Below are 15,328 nucleotides of genomic sequence, written 5' to 3'. Positions count from 1 at the left end.
CTGTGGTTTCTGCGGTTTTGCACATTCCCTAAAGAAGGTGTCTGGGCGAGTGCTCGGCGCTTATCTTCCTACTGTGTGCAGTCAGTTTCCAGCTCTCACCTCCCTCCTTCATCTCTCTTCAGCTGGCTGGCTTCTAAGATGCCTCTCCCTGCCTGGCCACAGTGCTTACCTGTTCTAGGATGAGAGAGGCCCAGCTGGGTTAGCGAACTGTTGCTAAAGAGCGTTATTTCATGGGCTTGACCCCAGCTTCCTATTGTAGTATTTCCTGTCTTGGGATTAGCTTGATTAGGCAAAGTGTGAAGCTCAGTGCTGCTTCAGTCTCACCTCCTACTTTGAGTAATTTGATAAGTACTCTGTGGTTCACAGGGTGCCATGTACTGCTGAATTAAATGGAGCAGCCTACTTTATCAGACAGGAACCCTCAAATGGCAGTCCTCCAGCCCATAGGCTAATTGATATTCTTAACGAGGGAAGGCAAGCACCTCATGAAAGGTTTTGTTTGTGTTTTCTTTTTTCTTTTTATCTCTGTTTCTAGAGACAGCAACCTTATCAGTCCAGCAGATCTTAATAGACTAGAAAGAAGCCAGGAGAGTTTTAAGGAACTCTTAACCCAAGAGATATTTCTCTTTATGTAATCATTTTCCCAAAATATATCAGCATAACCGTCAGTATTTTTCTAAAGAACAATGGACCCTATGTCATGACCTGCTACTTTACTTTTTATGGAGGTATATATTTCAGCGGCCAATCTTGTAAAAGTGGTTATTCCTGAAAAGGGGTGCCACCTGCTGCTGGATATCCGTGTCTGTCAGGAAACATTACCATCTAGAAATGCTACTGGTATGTGCGTGCCAGCTCTTGGCTCACTGCTCATTTCCTGTTAAAAAGAACCTAATCTCAGGCAAAGCTAATCCTACAACAACAGTCAAATCCCTCCAGATTCAGATACGTTGAAAAAATACAAAATGCAGAATGGGCTTAATTTTGTACCTGTTCTAAAGGCAAGAAGGTGCATTTATGTCCAAAAGTTCTGCATTTGTTGTCCTTCATTCTCTGTCACATACTGCAGTTAGCCTTCCATATGAAGAAATGTAAGTATCAGAAACACACAATCTACGAATATACGTGGGCTTCATTCTCAAATTGGAGACTTCCATTTCTATCACCGTTCTTTCTCCATTTGGTGGTATTCAGGATCATTAGAGAAGGTGCAAAGATTTAGCATAAATAGCATCAAGTCACCTAAGAGCATGTTTCTTTTTATAACTTCCTGGGCTGAGTTGAATGCTTAGCTAATTCAGTTCATCTTATTTCCTAAAATCTGAACTTAAGGCTATTTATTTTCCTCTAGGAACTTCTTTAGCTGCTTTCACAAGTTTGGATGTGCAGGGCTTTATTGTTTGGTTACTTACACGTGTGTTTTTTAGTCTCCAAACTGTGATTGGAGACTTTTTGTGATTGATAACTAGAGGTATGGCCCCGAAGTCAGAGAATATAGTACATGTGATGTTGACTTTTGGTATTTTATGAGACATCACGTATGGTAAGTTTTGGTGAGTTCAAAAAAAAAAAACTGTGTTTTTATTGACTGCAGATCTCTCCATTAGATCAAGCTATATTACTGCATTGTTCAGATCTGCCATATTCTTATATATTTCTTTTCAAATTAATTTATAAATTCTTGAGAGGTATACTCAGATTTTACCCCATGAAATTTATTTTGCCTTATAATGTATTTTCAATTTTTGTTTTACATATTTTGAGGCTATGTTGTTAAGAACACATTGGCTCTCAATTATTACATCTTCTGAAGAATTATTCCTTGTATCACTAAATAATAACTTTCTTTAGCCTTAATAATGCCTTTTCTGAAGTCTGTTTTGTTGGGCATTAATACTGTAATGCTGGCCAGGTGCAGTGGCTCATGCCTGTAATCCCAGCACTTTGGGAGGCTGAGGCAGGCAGATCACCTGAGGTCAGGAGTTTGAGACCAGGCTGGCCAACATGGTGAAACCCCATCTCTATTAAAAATACAAAACTTAGCTGGGCATGGTGGCAGGTGCCTGTAATCCTAGCTACTTGGGAGGCTGAGGCAGGAGAATCGCTTAAACCCAGGAGGCGGAGGCTTCAGTGAGCCAAGATTGCACTACTGTACTCCAGCCTGGATGACTGTACCAAAAAATACTAATAATAATGATAAATAATAATAATATTGTAATGCTTTCTTGTGTTTAGTATTTTTGTGTTTTTTAAAAATACCACTTTCTTGTCAACACTTCTGCATTATTATGTTTTAGATGTTTCTTTTTTAAGCAGAATGGCTACTGAGGTCTTGGTGACATTACCTGCTATGACAACCCCAAATCTCAGTGGTTTAACACAACAAAGGTTTAGATATTATTCTTTAATCATTATGGCCTCTTTCATGCTATTCTTTTATTTTATTACTTTTATTGCTAATTTTTCTATTTATTGCATCTCCTGGAAATGCCTCAAAGTATTTTTCCCAAGTGTAGTTTATAGGGTTTTTTTATATGAGCTCATCTTTCAGAGAGTTTTTTCTTGCACCTAATTGGATTTCCAGTGAAACTTGCTTGTAGAAGTAAGCACTACCAAGTGGTTTCACACCTGATTCTTTCTTTCTTTTTTTTTTTTTTTTTTTGATTCAGAGTCTTGCTCTGTTGCCCAGGCTGGAGTTCAGTGACGTAATCTCGGCTCTCTGCAACTTCCGCCTCCCGGGTTCAGGCGATTCTTCTGCCTCAGCCTCCCAAGTAGCTGGGATTACAGGTGTGCACCACCACACCCGGCTAATTTTTGTATTTTTAGTAGAGATGGGGTTTCACCATCTTGGCCAGGCTGGTCTTGAACTCCTGACCTCATGATCCACCTGCCTTGGCCTCCCAAAGTGTTGGGATTACAGGCGTGAGCCACCGTGCCTGGCCCACATCTGATTCTTTTGGAACCCTAGGGTCCTAGGTGTTCAGTGATCCTAGATGAATTTTCATCTTAATTTCTTGATTCATTTCTACATCATTCAGGTAATATAAATTGAGACATGAGCGGCCCACAGCTAGTGTCTCCAGCTCCTACTGGTTGCTTTTTATTTTCTACCCAAAACCTCCAAGGCCAGAGGAGAGAGTTTTTTCCATCCCCTTTTTGTTAAGGGGAAAGTTCCTGAACGTCCAGAGCCCTATATAGAAGTTCAGGTCTAGGCCTTTCTTCCATCACCAGGAGGTCCCTTATGCTGTGAGACCCTGAGTCCTGTGTCCAGTGCAAGAACCCTGTGTGCTAGGTTTTTATCAGCCTTCTATAATAACTCTTTATTTCTGGCACCTGTGGACTTAATCTTATTTTTTTAAGCTTGGAAATGTATTAGTAACTTTTGGAGTATGCTATTTCATATAGCATTTCTTGTATTTTTAATGATACATGGCTTTACACCTTGTCAGACTTAGCCAACACTTCCTAACATCTCTCTTTTAGCAAAGAGGAAAAACCTCTGAGTGAGATTCCAGGGGTTTCTAACTTAAATTTAATAGTATTATTTTATTTTTATTATATTTAATTTTTTCTATATATGTTATTTATTTTATGTAACTTAAATCACTCACCATTTATTTTACGTGAGTGATTTAAGTTTACATATAATGGTTGAGTATCCCTAGTCTGAAATCTAAAATGCTCCAAAATTCATGTTCTTCAGTGCTGACACAACACTCAGAGGAAATGCTCATTGGAGCATTTCAGATTTCAGATTGTCAGAGTAGGGATTCTCAACTTGTAGTATATAATGCAAATATTCCAAAATCCAAAAAAGTCGGAAGGTTTAAATACTTCTGGTCCCAAGCATTTTGGATAAGGGATACTCAACCTGTACATTAGTGATACAAACATTCCTCTCAAAATAACCTTAATAAAATAAGTCAATCTAAAGAAAATGTTAAGTAAATTGGCAAGTGATAAAAGGCTATGACAAAAACCCTAAAGGTGATATATTAATACTCAATCTTATAGAATATTTAAAAGCATTCAGTGTCTTTTCAAGCTTTTTGTTCCTATATGCTTTGACGCTTTAGCAATCCAGACGTAAAGATATTTACTGTCAATATGAATCTGGGCTAAGAATGTGGAAAATTGGTTACCCAAATCAGGAAATAAATTTTTGAGCATAGCATAAGTCAAATATTCCCTTTGAAACAATAAAGGCCAGCTATATAGTAAGAATGGGCTAGATCGTAATGTGGTAACAAATAACTACAATATCTCAGGGCAAAACACAACAAAAGTTCATTTCTTGTTTACATTTCCAGCAAGCTTTCATCGAGGCCTCTGCTCATCAGAGGCACTCGGGACACAGCCTGGCCGAGCCCCTCCACAGCCACCTATGTGGGAAGAGGATGTGGCTCCTCACACGCTTGCTCCTAAGCCTTCTGCTCAGAAGCGACATCTCTCCCTTCCACTCTTTCTTCATTAGCCAAAGCAAGTCATGTGGCCACCCTAACTTCAAAGGGGACAGGAAAGTGCAATACTACCATGCACTCAAAAGGCAGAGAGCCAGAAATACTTGGTGAAGATCAATATGTCATAATACATTGATCTTCTAACATACATGGTGTTAATGTCACATTACCATCCAGCAAAGAAACCATGAATCAGTTTTAATACATCCTCTAGATGGAGACATGTAGCTGTTTCAGCCATAGTACAGCCTGACTTGTGTTTACAACTCCCTCAACCTCTTGGTTAGCTCCATTCTGTATAAAGAAACTCAAAATTAAGTAGAGGCTACAGATAGATAAAGTAAAATACAGACCTTTACACTGGACTGGTTTGTTACCTAACAGATCTTGAGAGGCTTCAGTTACTGATCATAAAACTGCTGTCCTGCTTAATCAACAACTGCTGTTTGGCCACTTCATTTCTGCAAATGTTTATGGGCTTAATGTATGAATGTGGTTGAAGTATTTACAAAGAGCGTGACTTGGGTTTCTCTTAGATTTGCTTCTAGGCTATTCTGGCTCAGCTTTCCCTCTGTCCCAGGGGTTTTCTAACATGTCCCTATAGCCTTCTTTTTGGGGGGGAGTGGGACGGAGTTTTGCTCTTTTTGCCCAGGCTGGAGTGCAATGGCACCATCTCAGCTCACCACAACCTCTGCCTCCCAGGTTTAAGCAATTCTCCTGCCTCAGCCTCCCGAGTAGCTGGGATTACAGGCATGCGCCACCACACCCAGCTAATTTTGTATTTTTAGTAGAGATGGGGTTTCTCCATCTTGGTCAGGGTGTTCTTGAACTCCCAATATCAGGTGACCCGCCCGCCTCAGCCTCCCAAAGTGCTGGGATTATAGGCGTGAGCCACTGCACCCGGCCTAGCCTTCTTTAATATCCATGGGTTTGTGTGAATCTCTCTCCTTGGGTCATCCGCTGATCACAGCCTTCAGCATTTTTCTTCCCCCAGTGCATGCTAACACAGGGGGAAGAAATCTGTGCCTTCTTCATAGGGTCTCTGCTTTGTGTTGAAAAGGAGCACTTAGAGGCAAAGGCTCTATTTTCTAACATCAATGAGTTGAGGAGCATTTCTAGGCTCTGTGGAGATTTGTGCAGTAATAAGATTATCTTTTACCTGGACTAATGCCCAAATTATAGTGACCTTAATTATGATTTGTCCAACCATGACACATACTTTAATTAAACCACTGCTCCTGTACTATGTTTTAAGTGGAGGGTATGTAATACCTTAAACTCAGTGCTTTATGACTTACAGAGTACTTTTATTTGTATTATATTTATTCTCCACAGTCACTGTGATGTTGGGTATTATCCCCTTTTAAAATCACAGAAATGGTCAACTAATCTTCTCAGAGTTAATCAGCTTGTTGATACTGGCAGCAGAACTATAACTCAGAACTAAAACCTCATATCCAGGCAGGACTGCTGCAGCTATTCCATGATGTTGCCCATAATTCACAATTGTTTAAAAAAATCTATTAAACTTAAGCTGATCCTATCTATTTTAAAACCGTCATATTTATTTTGATGCCAAGGCCCACATCCTGTGTGCTCTGTCAGGCAGATAGAAATCTGATGTCTTTATTTTTGTTCAAGGTTGACTCTTAGGCAGATAACTAGAAAAATAATGTACATGTGCCTTTAGAATATTTCAGGCTCAATAATTCAATCCAACACAGTAAGTGGTAGAACTAAGATTTAAATCCAGTGGCTCTTAATAGCAGCATTTTGCTACTTGACAGGTACGAGAAGTTTGATGTCAAGGAGAACACACAAAATGACAAAGATCATTGTAAGGAATTCCAAAAACTGCAGGATCATGGGATACCCAGACATCTGTCCCTCTAGGTCCTAGGACTTTCAAAACTGGGGCCTGGTGCAGATCTTCTCTTTGCATACCTCCCCAATCTTTGTTGCTGAATAACGTGGTTTGATTCCACCTATCATAGTGTATCTCTGTTTGGCACAGGTTATCTTGTTCCTGCTGATACATTATTGTCTGTCTTACATGCCAACCTCTTGCATGCCCCTTTGCTACCAGGGCACAGGTCTAGTTTTAGAGAACACACAGGGTCAAAGCCACAGGAAGAATGTGGACAAAGAAACTCCCTGATGCTGAGCTTTTGAAGGGGTCTCAGGAGTTGGTAGGTAAGTACACAGGCACTTACCTCTATCCAGGGGAGCAGCACTGAGTTCTTGAAGGTAGGGGTCATTGTATTAGCTCCACCATCCCAACTCCACCACGAGAATGAGACGGGTCTGTTTTGTTCCTCTATATCCTCGGCACATAGTAGACACTTAATAGATATTTGTTGAATAAATGAAGCAAATGCAATAATCACTAAGGGTGCAGATTATTTTCTTTCATCATAGTGCTTTATTGACAGTAGGGGATTTGACTTGCATCCTGGAGAAGCAGATTAAACTCCAAAGGTTTGGTAGATCCAGCGTTACATAGTGCAAAGTACAGTAAGAGAGGCAGAAGGGGACTAAATTAAGAACTTTAACATAAAGGTTTATCATGTTTAAAATTAGGTTAGTGCCCACATCATAAGGATTCACCCTAGGTGAATGAAATTATGTGAAACTCACAGAGAAGAAATATATATTATGGTAAATGGGGTCTTACTGAACAAAGGTCCAGGGATGAAAATAAATCAAGAGAAATTTATCATGAACAGTGGTCAGCTTCTTAGAAGAAGATATAGATTCGTCACAATTGCCTTTGGTATTTCCTGTTTCCCTACACTTCTTACCAAATGTGCTAATACAGATGGTTGTGGGCTCAGCACTGATTAGAAACAAGAGGTGGGAAGTCATGACCAGAGCCATCTTCACCAACATATATTCACAGTGACTCTTTAAATATTCAAAAAAGGAAGAAAAATAACATCAGTCTATGCCTGCTCAGGAGTGTTAGGCACTTTACTTTTGTAGCTCAATCTTTAAACAACGTGGTGAAGTAGGTGTATATCCCTAGTTTACAAATGAAAACTGAGATCAACAGAATATGCTCTCCCTCTGTCCATGGAAATTTAATTAAAATACTCAAATTTACAGAGTAAGAGATGTGTACAAAGCACATATATTGACCCTGTTGTTAAAAATATATATATATTAAATGTCCCTGAAGTATATTTTATTAGTTGTTTGCATTTCCTATTTCTGAGTTTCCCACTTGGTGTGTGTTTATTAAGTGAGCTAGCAGAAGTGACTTGATGTAAGCAAGTGAAATTGGTGTCCATTGTTCTCATTTACCATAACTGCAGAAAGTCTTTAATTTGGGACCACTTACAGTGGATTCAGTCCCCATACATGGTTTATTTTAAGTGAGTTGAAAATGTTATCCTGGACTCTGTGGGTTTCCTTTTCAAAAGAAATGAAGTCTTACACAGTTGTTGTTGACGCGCTTTGCTTTGCTTTTTTTGCAGACTACTGTCAGAGGATGTAGGAATGGACATCCCCTTTGAAGAGGGCGTGCTGAGTCCCAGTGCTGCAGACATGAGGCCTGGTGAGAGCAGCATTTGTTCATTTCCTTCATTGGTATTCTGTATCCCAACGTTTTCATTATTCAGTGAAAGAATTATTTCCTGTGCATCTAACTTATGATTTCAGTGATAACAGTGAGAGGAAAAAAGAAATGTGTGATATGAAGGTGTTAGGCTGCATTTGGTTAATTTAAGAGTTGGCTTGAATACTGATGCTCGCTAGTGTGGGCTGCATTTTATCTCCTAGACCACAGCCTTATCTGCCAATGTTTTCAGTTCCTGTGATAATTGGCTACTGTATATTGTACCAAATTCTGACTAATGTCTAAGTTCTCCGCATTTACACATAATTGTAAGAATGTTTAAAATTGGAAATGTGATATCAAGAATGCTCAGTATCCTAACTATCAAAACCAAAACCAAGACAACAACAATAAAAAACAAAACTACCCTACATTTTAGGGGTTTACAACCCAAGGCATACACAAAAAGGAATTTAATTTTTCAATTGCAACTTACATGACTCTCACTGTATTCCAGGGTCACTCTCTTGCATTACACCAACTCCAGGATCATACCAAGATCCTGAATCATGTATTCTCAGCCAAGCCTACAGTGTGGTAGGAGGAAGGAAGGCAATTACATTTCTTTTCTGTCGTAGTATTTGAAATGCATTCTTCAAAATACTAGTCATGTAACAGAATTATTTCTAAATGTTCTATGGCCAAATATGCTTGGTAACCACAGTATGTTTATTTGAATCTTCCAAGTTCACAATGTACTTTTGAATGATAAAGGCACTAAGGCTATGGTTATCTGATATGGTAAGCAGCTAGTCACATGTGGCTATTTAAATTAATTAAAATTAAAAATAATTTTTTAAAATGCTCTTCTTCAGTTGCACTAGCCTCATTTCAAGTGCTCAATAGCCAAATATAGAACCTTTTCATCATCACAAAGAATTCTTTGGGACATCACTGCTCTGCAAATTCGTGAAATATAGAAACTCAGTGTTGAAACTGACTTGTCAATAGAAACCTTTTTCAAGTAATACATAAAACCATTACCTAGAACAGAGTTTGGGTGATGTTCCATTCAGAAAAGAAAAAGCTTAATGACTGACAGGGGAACAGTGCCAATTTCTCCAGGACAAGGCCAGAGCCAGAATTCCAGAGTTGAAGGGTATGCCAAATGGTCTTCAAAATATTTCGTGCTTAGGAATCCTGTCATTTCTGGTTTTAGGTGAAGGCAACAAACTGTTTTCTCCTACTCTGCTCTCACACTGAACACTTCTGTGACCAGATGTGTAGGGTTTTGTTTTGTTTTGTTTGCCACACACCAAGCAATTTTCTAATGAACACCAACTGGGTGTCCTATAATTCAATTCTGACACTATCCACCTTAGGAAATGACAAGGGTTTTAAGACCTCTGTGCCTGGAACCAGGGCCAAAGACCAAATACATTTCTTATTATACTACAGTAGGGTATGTCTCTACCTTTGTTTTGTTAGTTTAAGCTTGGTTAAAAAATGACTTCTCCAGCTCTGCTTCTATTAAATGAAAGGCGGCTGAGCAGGAAGATGCATACTACAATGAAAGGAGGGAGCCTACACATAAGATTATCACTTATGTTATGGGAACCAATGTCAAGCGAGATTTGCATAAGAGCTGGTGACTGCTTGGGTGAGTTCAAAGAATGTTACCTGGGAGGATACTTCGGCCAGGTAAAGGGCACTGAAGATCATATACAGAGTTGTCAGGACCTAAAAGAAGTATTTTGGGAGTGTCTGTGAACATGACAAAGTTCTTAACGTACATTCCATAGGAGCAAAGTCAACACAAACGATTAGAAAATATAGTTGGCCCTTTCTATCCATGGTTCCAAATCCGTGGATTCAACCTACCACAGAAGAAAAATATTCAAAGAAAAAAAATCGCATCTGTACTGAACATGTACAAACTTTTTTTCCTGGTCATTATTTCTAAACACAGTGCAAACACTATTTACTTTGTATTAGGTATTATAATTATTCTAGAGATGATTTGAAGTATACAGAAGGATGTGCATGGGTTATATGTCAACACTACACCATTTTATATCAGGGACTTGAGCATCTGTACATTTTGGTTTCCACCAGGGGTCCTGGAATCAATCCCTTATGGATATCAAGGGACAACTGTATATGTAAACTTAACTATTTTTCTTATGCAGTATACCCCATGAAAATTTAATTCAATTATTATAGCAATTTCAAGTTTTCAAACTTGAACAGGGAAATTCTAAAAACTAGTTATCTAACCATTTAGTAATAACTCCTACTTCCTGTTTCTACATGGCCAAGGCTGAGGGGGTTGGGAGGATCCAGTTACAGAGGGCTGCTTTCAAGAAGGGTGTCTATATCTCATACAAAGATTTCTATCAGGTCTGCTTTTGCTGAAAGGACTTTAAAAATGTTTTCCACTGGGCCCAAACCCACTCTTGGCAGCCACGTATAGGTTAAGTATCCCTTACTTAAATGCTTGGACCAGAGTGTTTCAGATTTTGGATTTTTTCAGATTTTGGAATATTTGGATTATACTTACTGGTTGAACATCCCAAATTCAAAATTCTGAAATCCAAAATGCTCCAGTGAGTATTTCCTTGACACGTCATGTTGGCACTCAAAAAGTTTCAGATTTTGGAGCATTTGGGATTTTGAAATTTTTGATTTAGATTGCTCCTCTGGTTTAATACTTGATGTTGCTGTTCTCTTTCTTCTTTAGAACCTCCCAATTCTCTGGATCTTAATGACACTCATCCTCGGAGAATCAAGCTCACAGCCCCAAATATCAATCTTTCTCTGGACCAAAGTGAAGGATCTATTCTCTCTGATGATAACTTGGACAGTCCAGATGAAATTGACATCAATGTGGATGAACTTGATACCCCCGATGAAGCAGATTCTTTTGAGTACACTGGCCATGGTAAGTCACTAAGTTGGCAAGGCCAAAGTTAAATGCTAAATAAGTAAAAGATTTTCTAACAGACCTCTCATTTTTGTGCCAGTGGATCCTTTTTTGTGATTTCTAGAAGCTTCTGTTTTTATTTCAGGTTATAGGTGGCCATGATTGACAGTTTGGAGCCTGACAGAGAAAGTATGGGTCACAGAGGCCATACATAACCATTGCTGTTTATTAACCCCCACTCTGTGCTAGCATTTATGCTAGGCACTGGGGCTGAGGGAAGACTGTTACATGCTGTGTTACAAGAAACCTGGGGCTGGGTTTGCAGGGGAAGAGAATTTAATCAGGACGATAAAATTTGAAGAAGAGAAATCAGAGCTTGCCAATTTCTTGTATAAGTTCCCACTATCTGCAATGTTCTTTTCCCCAGATCCTTACGTGACTGACTCCTTCTCTTTATTCAGATGTTAATCAGATGTCACCTCCTCAGAGAAGTCTTCCTTGACCTCTGTAATCAAAGATGCTTCCCATTTCCCGACTCCCACCACCTAGTCACTCTCTGTCCCAGTGTTCATTTTATTTTCCACGTATCACTAATTCAAATTGTATTATTTAACTATTTGTTTGCATCTTTATTGTCTTTCTCTTACCACTCGAATGTATGCTCCACAGGAGCAAGGACTTTATATTTGATCCTGCATCTCCAATAAAGTGGGAAGGAAGAAGGGATGGTTTAGGGGGAGTGAGAGAAATGATAAAAAGGAAGATAATTAAAAGTTTTCAAATCATCCAAGACTGACACTCCTGATATGAACTTCAGTCTTTCTTTAGTTCTTTCTCTTACTCTATGAAATCTGGTTTAAGAAATATGTACAAATACAATCATTTTTTTTTAAATGGCATTATGTAGTTTCTGTTTCAGTTCTAGCCAGGGTGGAATTCTCTGAAGTTAAAATATTTGAAAGTGAAAGCGAGAGAGTCTGGGACACAGCTGTTGCTTTTATTCATTTTTAAAATTCACGCAATCTTAAAAGCAATACAGTGCCACAATTAAGTGGTGGCCTGACTTTTAGAGACATGCTAATTCTAGCAGTTCCACTCCTAGAGGAGCATAATTAGAAAATTCACCAAATTAGCTAATTATTTCAACCAATGGTCATTGAGCCGACATGAGCAGTGCAGTTCAGACTCTACCTTGACAGAGCTTAAGGCTTTATTTCCTCAAAAAGGAAATGGCTAAATGACTTGTTTTATAGTCTATTATGCTTAAGTAGAGTTTTTTTTTTCCATAAGTTATTGGGGTACAGGTGGTATTTGGTTACATGAGTAAGTTCTTTAGTGTAAGTAGAGATTTTATATTGCATTTTTATCATGTGTGAATTTCTGTAGTTATCTGGGTAGTTGATTCTGTAGGTTGAAATACACAAATAGGAGGTGAAAGAAGGTCTGGAATTTGTATTATTTCCTGTCATCCCAGAGAGTCTTCAGCAGCTCCTCTATCCATCCCAGTTGCCCCTACCAGCTCCTGCTCCTTTCCTGCTAATATATTGACAAAATCCCACAGAAGACTGTGGCATGACCCAACTGGCCCCTCTCTTGCCTCCGTATTTGCTTCCTTTTTGTCAGGAGAGCTTTGTCACACCACATCTGAACCTTTTATTTTTAAACATAGTAAAACTGTCGAGCAAAGCAGTGGTGGCTGAGCAAGCTGGTAATTAACACTGCCACTTGCTGACATGGCTCTTTTAATGTAGTTAACATAGCTGTGTTGAAAGAACCAGTTTAATGGCCACAACCCTGTTTTAGGTCTTAAATGCAAAGGACAAAATTGTAAACTAAGTTGAATTTTTAAATCTACCTTAATTTTCAAATGAAAGATATATAGTCAGAGGTTGAAACTTTGAAAACACAAAGTGCCTCTGAATAGCTATATTTTGTAAACATGAGGACATGGATAAGTGGCTGTATAAGAGGGTTGGATTATAAATATGTTTGAGTTCTGAAGTATGAAATAAATGCTTGAAAGCAGCCTGTTTCTTAGGTTTCTCGTGCGAGCATTTTGAACCAGGAATATACATTCTAAACAAAATAGGGGTTTTTAAGGTATAGTTTTTCAAAAACATTTGGGCCATAATTTATTTTCTTTTAATGAATACTTTTTCATTTATATTTTTCATGTATATATTTTCATTATATATGTTTCATTATATATTATATATTTGTACTATATATTTTTCATTTATATAGTTTTCATTGTATATTATATACCTCATTATATTATATAATTCATTATATAGTTTTCATTTAATTTATTTCATTTTATAACGAGAACAATGAAGCACAGAGAAGTTAAGTAATTTGCCTAAGGTCACACAGCTCATTGTTGCCCTTAGTTCCTGGCCCATGCTGCTTCCCAGTGAATATGCTAACAATGAATGGGAAAGGGTCTGTTACCAGATTGGACTTACATACTTGAAGCCAAACATGATAGCTCTTGCTCACATTTAGGCCTCTTTTTATCCAGTTTTCCTGACTTGCGGGAGACTCTAAAAAAAAAAAAAGTAAGCGTTACTCTACCAAATGCCTAAAGGTTTTCAGGCCATTTGCCTGTTTTATTCAGTAGCTGATGACCAAACACCTCTGCTAGGGTTTTTGCTCACAGTGCAATTTTGCTTATGGAAAATTTGTGAAGCTCACTATCAAATATATTCAATTGGTCTTCTCTTTCAAGCAATTTTCTTTAATAGTTGTGTCCATGGAATTGGTAAACTATAAGACATCAGCAAAATGGAATACTTGAGGGCTACTCTTAAAAATGAGCAGGATTTATATTTACTGAGACAAAAAGCCTATTCTATCATCTATCTATCTATCTATCTATCTATCTATCTATCTATCTATCTATACTTTAAGACAGGCCCTCACTATGTCACCTAGGCTGGAGTGCACTGATGTAATCTCAGCCCACTGCCACCTCGACCACCCAGGCTCAGGTGACCCTCCTGAGTAGCTGGGACTACAGGCATGTGCCACCATACCCAGCTAATTGGTATATTTTTTTGTAGAGATGAGGTTTTGCCATGTTTCCCAGGCTGGTCTCAAACCTGTACTGTTTTAATAGATAGGAACAAATTATAGAACAATCTGTATAGAACATGCAGAATATATAGAATAATCATACTCTTTGAAAAATAAACATGTCTGTGTATGTGCAGAGGAAGAAGAATACACATCACACAGTAACAGATGAGTGGCATTGGTCATTCTCATTGTTTTCATGAAGCATTTCTGTATTCCTGGTACTTTCATTAATGCGTTTTACTTTTTAAAAATTAATGAACTTTATTCTTTAGAGCAACTTCAGGTTCACAGCAAATCTGAGCGGAGAGTACAGAGTTTTCCTGTACCTGTTTCTCTACAAACATTCACCCTCCTTCACTGTCTACATCCCTTGCCAAGTGGTTGGGTTGTTACAACTGATGAACCTGCATTGACACATCATTATCACCCAAGGTCCATACTTTACATGAGGGGTTCAGCTGTTTGTTTCTCACTTACTATAAAGTCTTTGTGTGGTATATTTTGAAACAGTACATAGAAAGTAATATCAAATTTATGTCCAGATGTGCTCCCAATAGGGGGCTCAGCCCAGTTGTAAGAGTCTTAGAGTAGGAGTCTTGGCTTGTAGTATCATCACGATTCCAAGTTGTGCATTCTATGTGTTTAAGCAAATGTATAGTGGCAGCAGTTATCCACCATTGTAGTATCATACAGAATCGTTTTTCTGCCTTAATTCTCTGTGCTCTGCCTATTTCTCCCTTTCCCACAACCCCTAGCAATCACTGATGCTTTTACTGTCTCCATACTTTTGCCTCTTCCAGAATCCATGTAGTTGGACTCATACAATATGCAGCTTTTTCAGACTGGCTTCCTTCACTTACGCAATTAAGGTTCCTCCATATCCTTTCATGGCTTGACAGATCATTTCTTTTTAATGCCGAATAATATTCCATTGTCTGGACAAGTCACAGGTTATTTTCCATTCACCTACTGAAGGACATCTTGGCTGCTTCCAAGTTTTGGCAATTATGAATGAAGCTGCAATAAACATACATGTGAAGCCTTTTGTGTGGGCATACATTTTCAATGCATTTGGGTAATTACCAAGGAGTATGATGGCTAGATTGTAAGGTAAGAGTATGCTTAATTTTGTAAGAAACTGCCAAACTCTTCCAAAGTGGCTGGACCATTTTGCATTCCCACCAGCATTTGGTGTCAGGGTTTTGGATTTGGGCCATTCTAATAGGTATGTAGTGGTATCTTGCTGTTGTTTTAATTTGAAATTCTGTAATGACACATGATATTGAATATCTTTTCACATGCTTACCTGTC

General features: G+C 38.4%; 1 protein-coding gene across 8 annotated transcripts in view; it reads left to right on the top strand.

Moving 5' to 3' along the window:
* Positions 1-15,328, top strand: part of PRUNE2 (prune homolog 2 with BCH domain) — a 294,626-nt gene that overhangs the window by 242,673 nt on the left and 36,625 nt on the right. For all 8 annotated transcript variants that reach the window (XM_055091918.2, XM_003811462.6, XM_055091920.2 and 5 more), the window contains 2 exons: positions 7,937-8,016; positions 10,757-10,957. In XM_055091918.2, the coding sequence (XP_054947893.1) occupies positions 7,937-8,016; positions 10,757-10,957 (281 nt within the window). The remainder of the gene's footprint in view (positions 1-7,936; positions 8,017-10,756; positions 10,958-15,328) is intronic.

This window comes from Pan paniscus, chromosome 11 (assembly GCF_029289425.2).
Source record: "Pan paniscus chromosome 11, NHGRI_mPanPan1-v2.0_pri, whole genome shotgun sequence".
In the NCBI taxonomy this organism is placed as follows: domain Eukaryota; kingdom Metazoa; phylum Chordata; class Mammalia; order Primates; family Hominidae; genus Pan; species Pan paniscus.
This window is presented reverse-complemented; position numbering and strand designations above follow the sequence as displayed.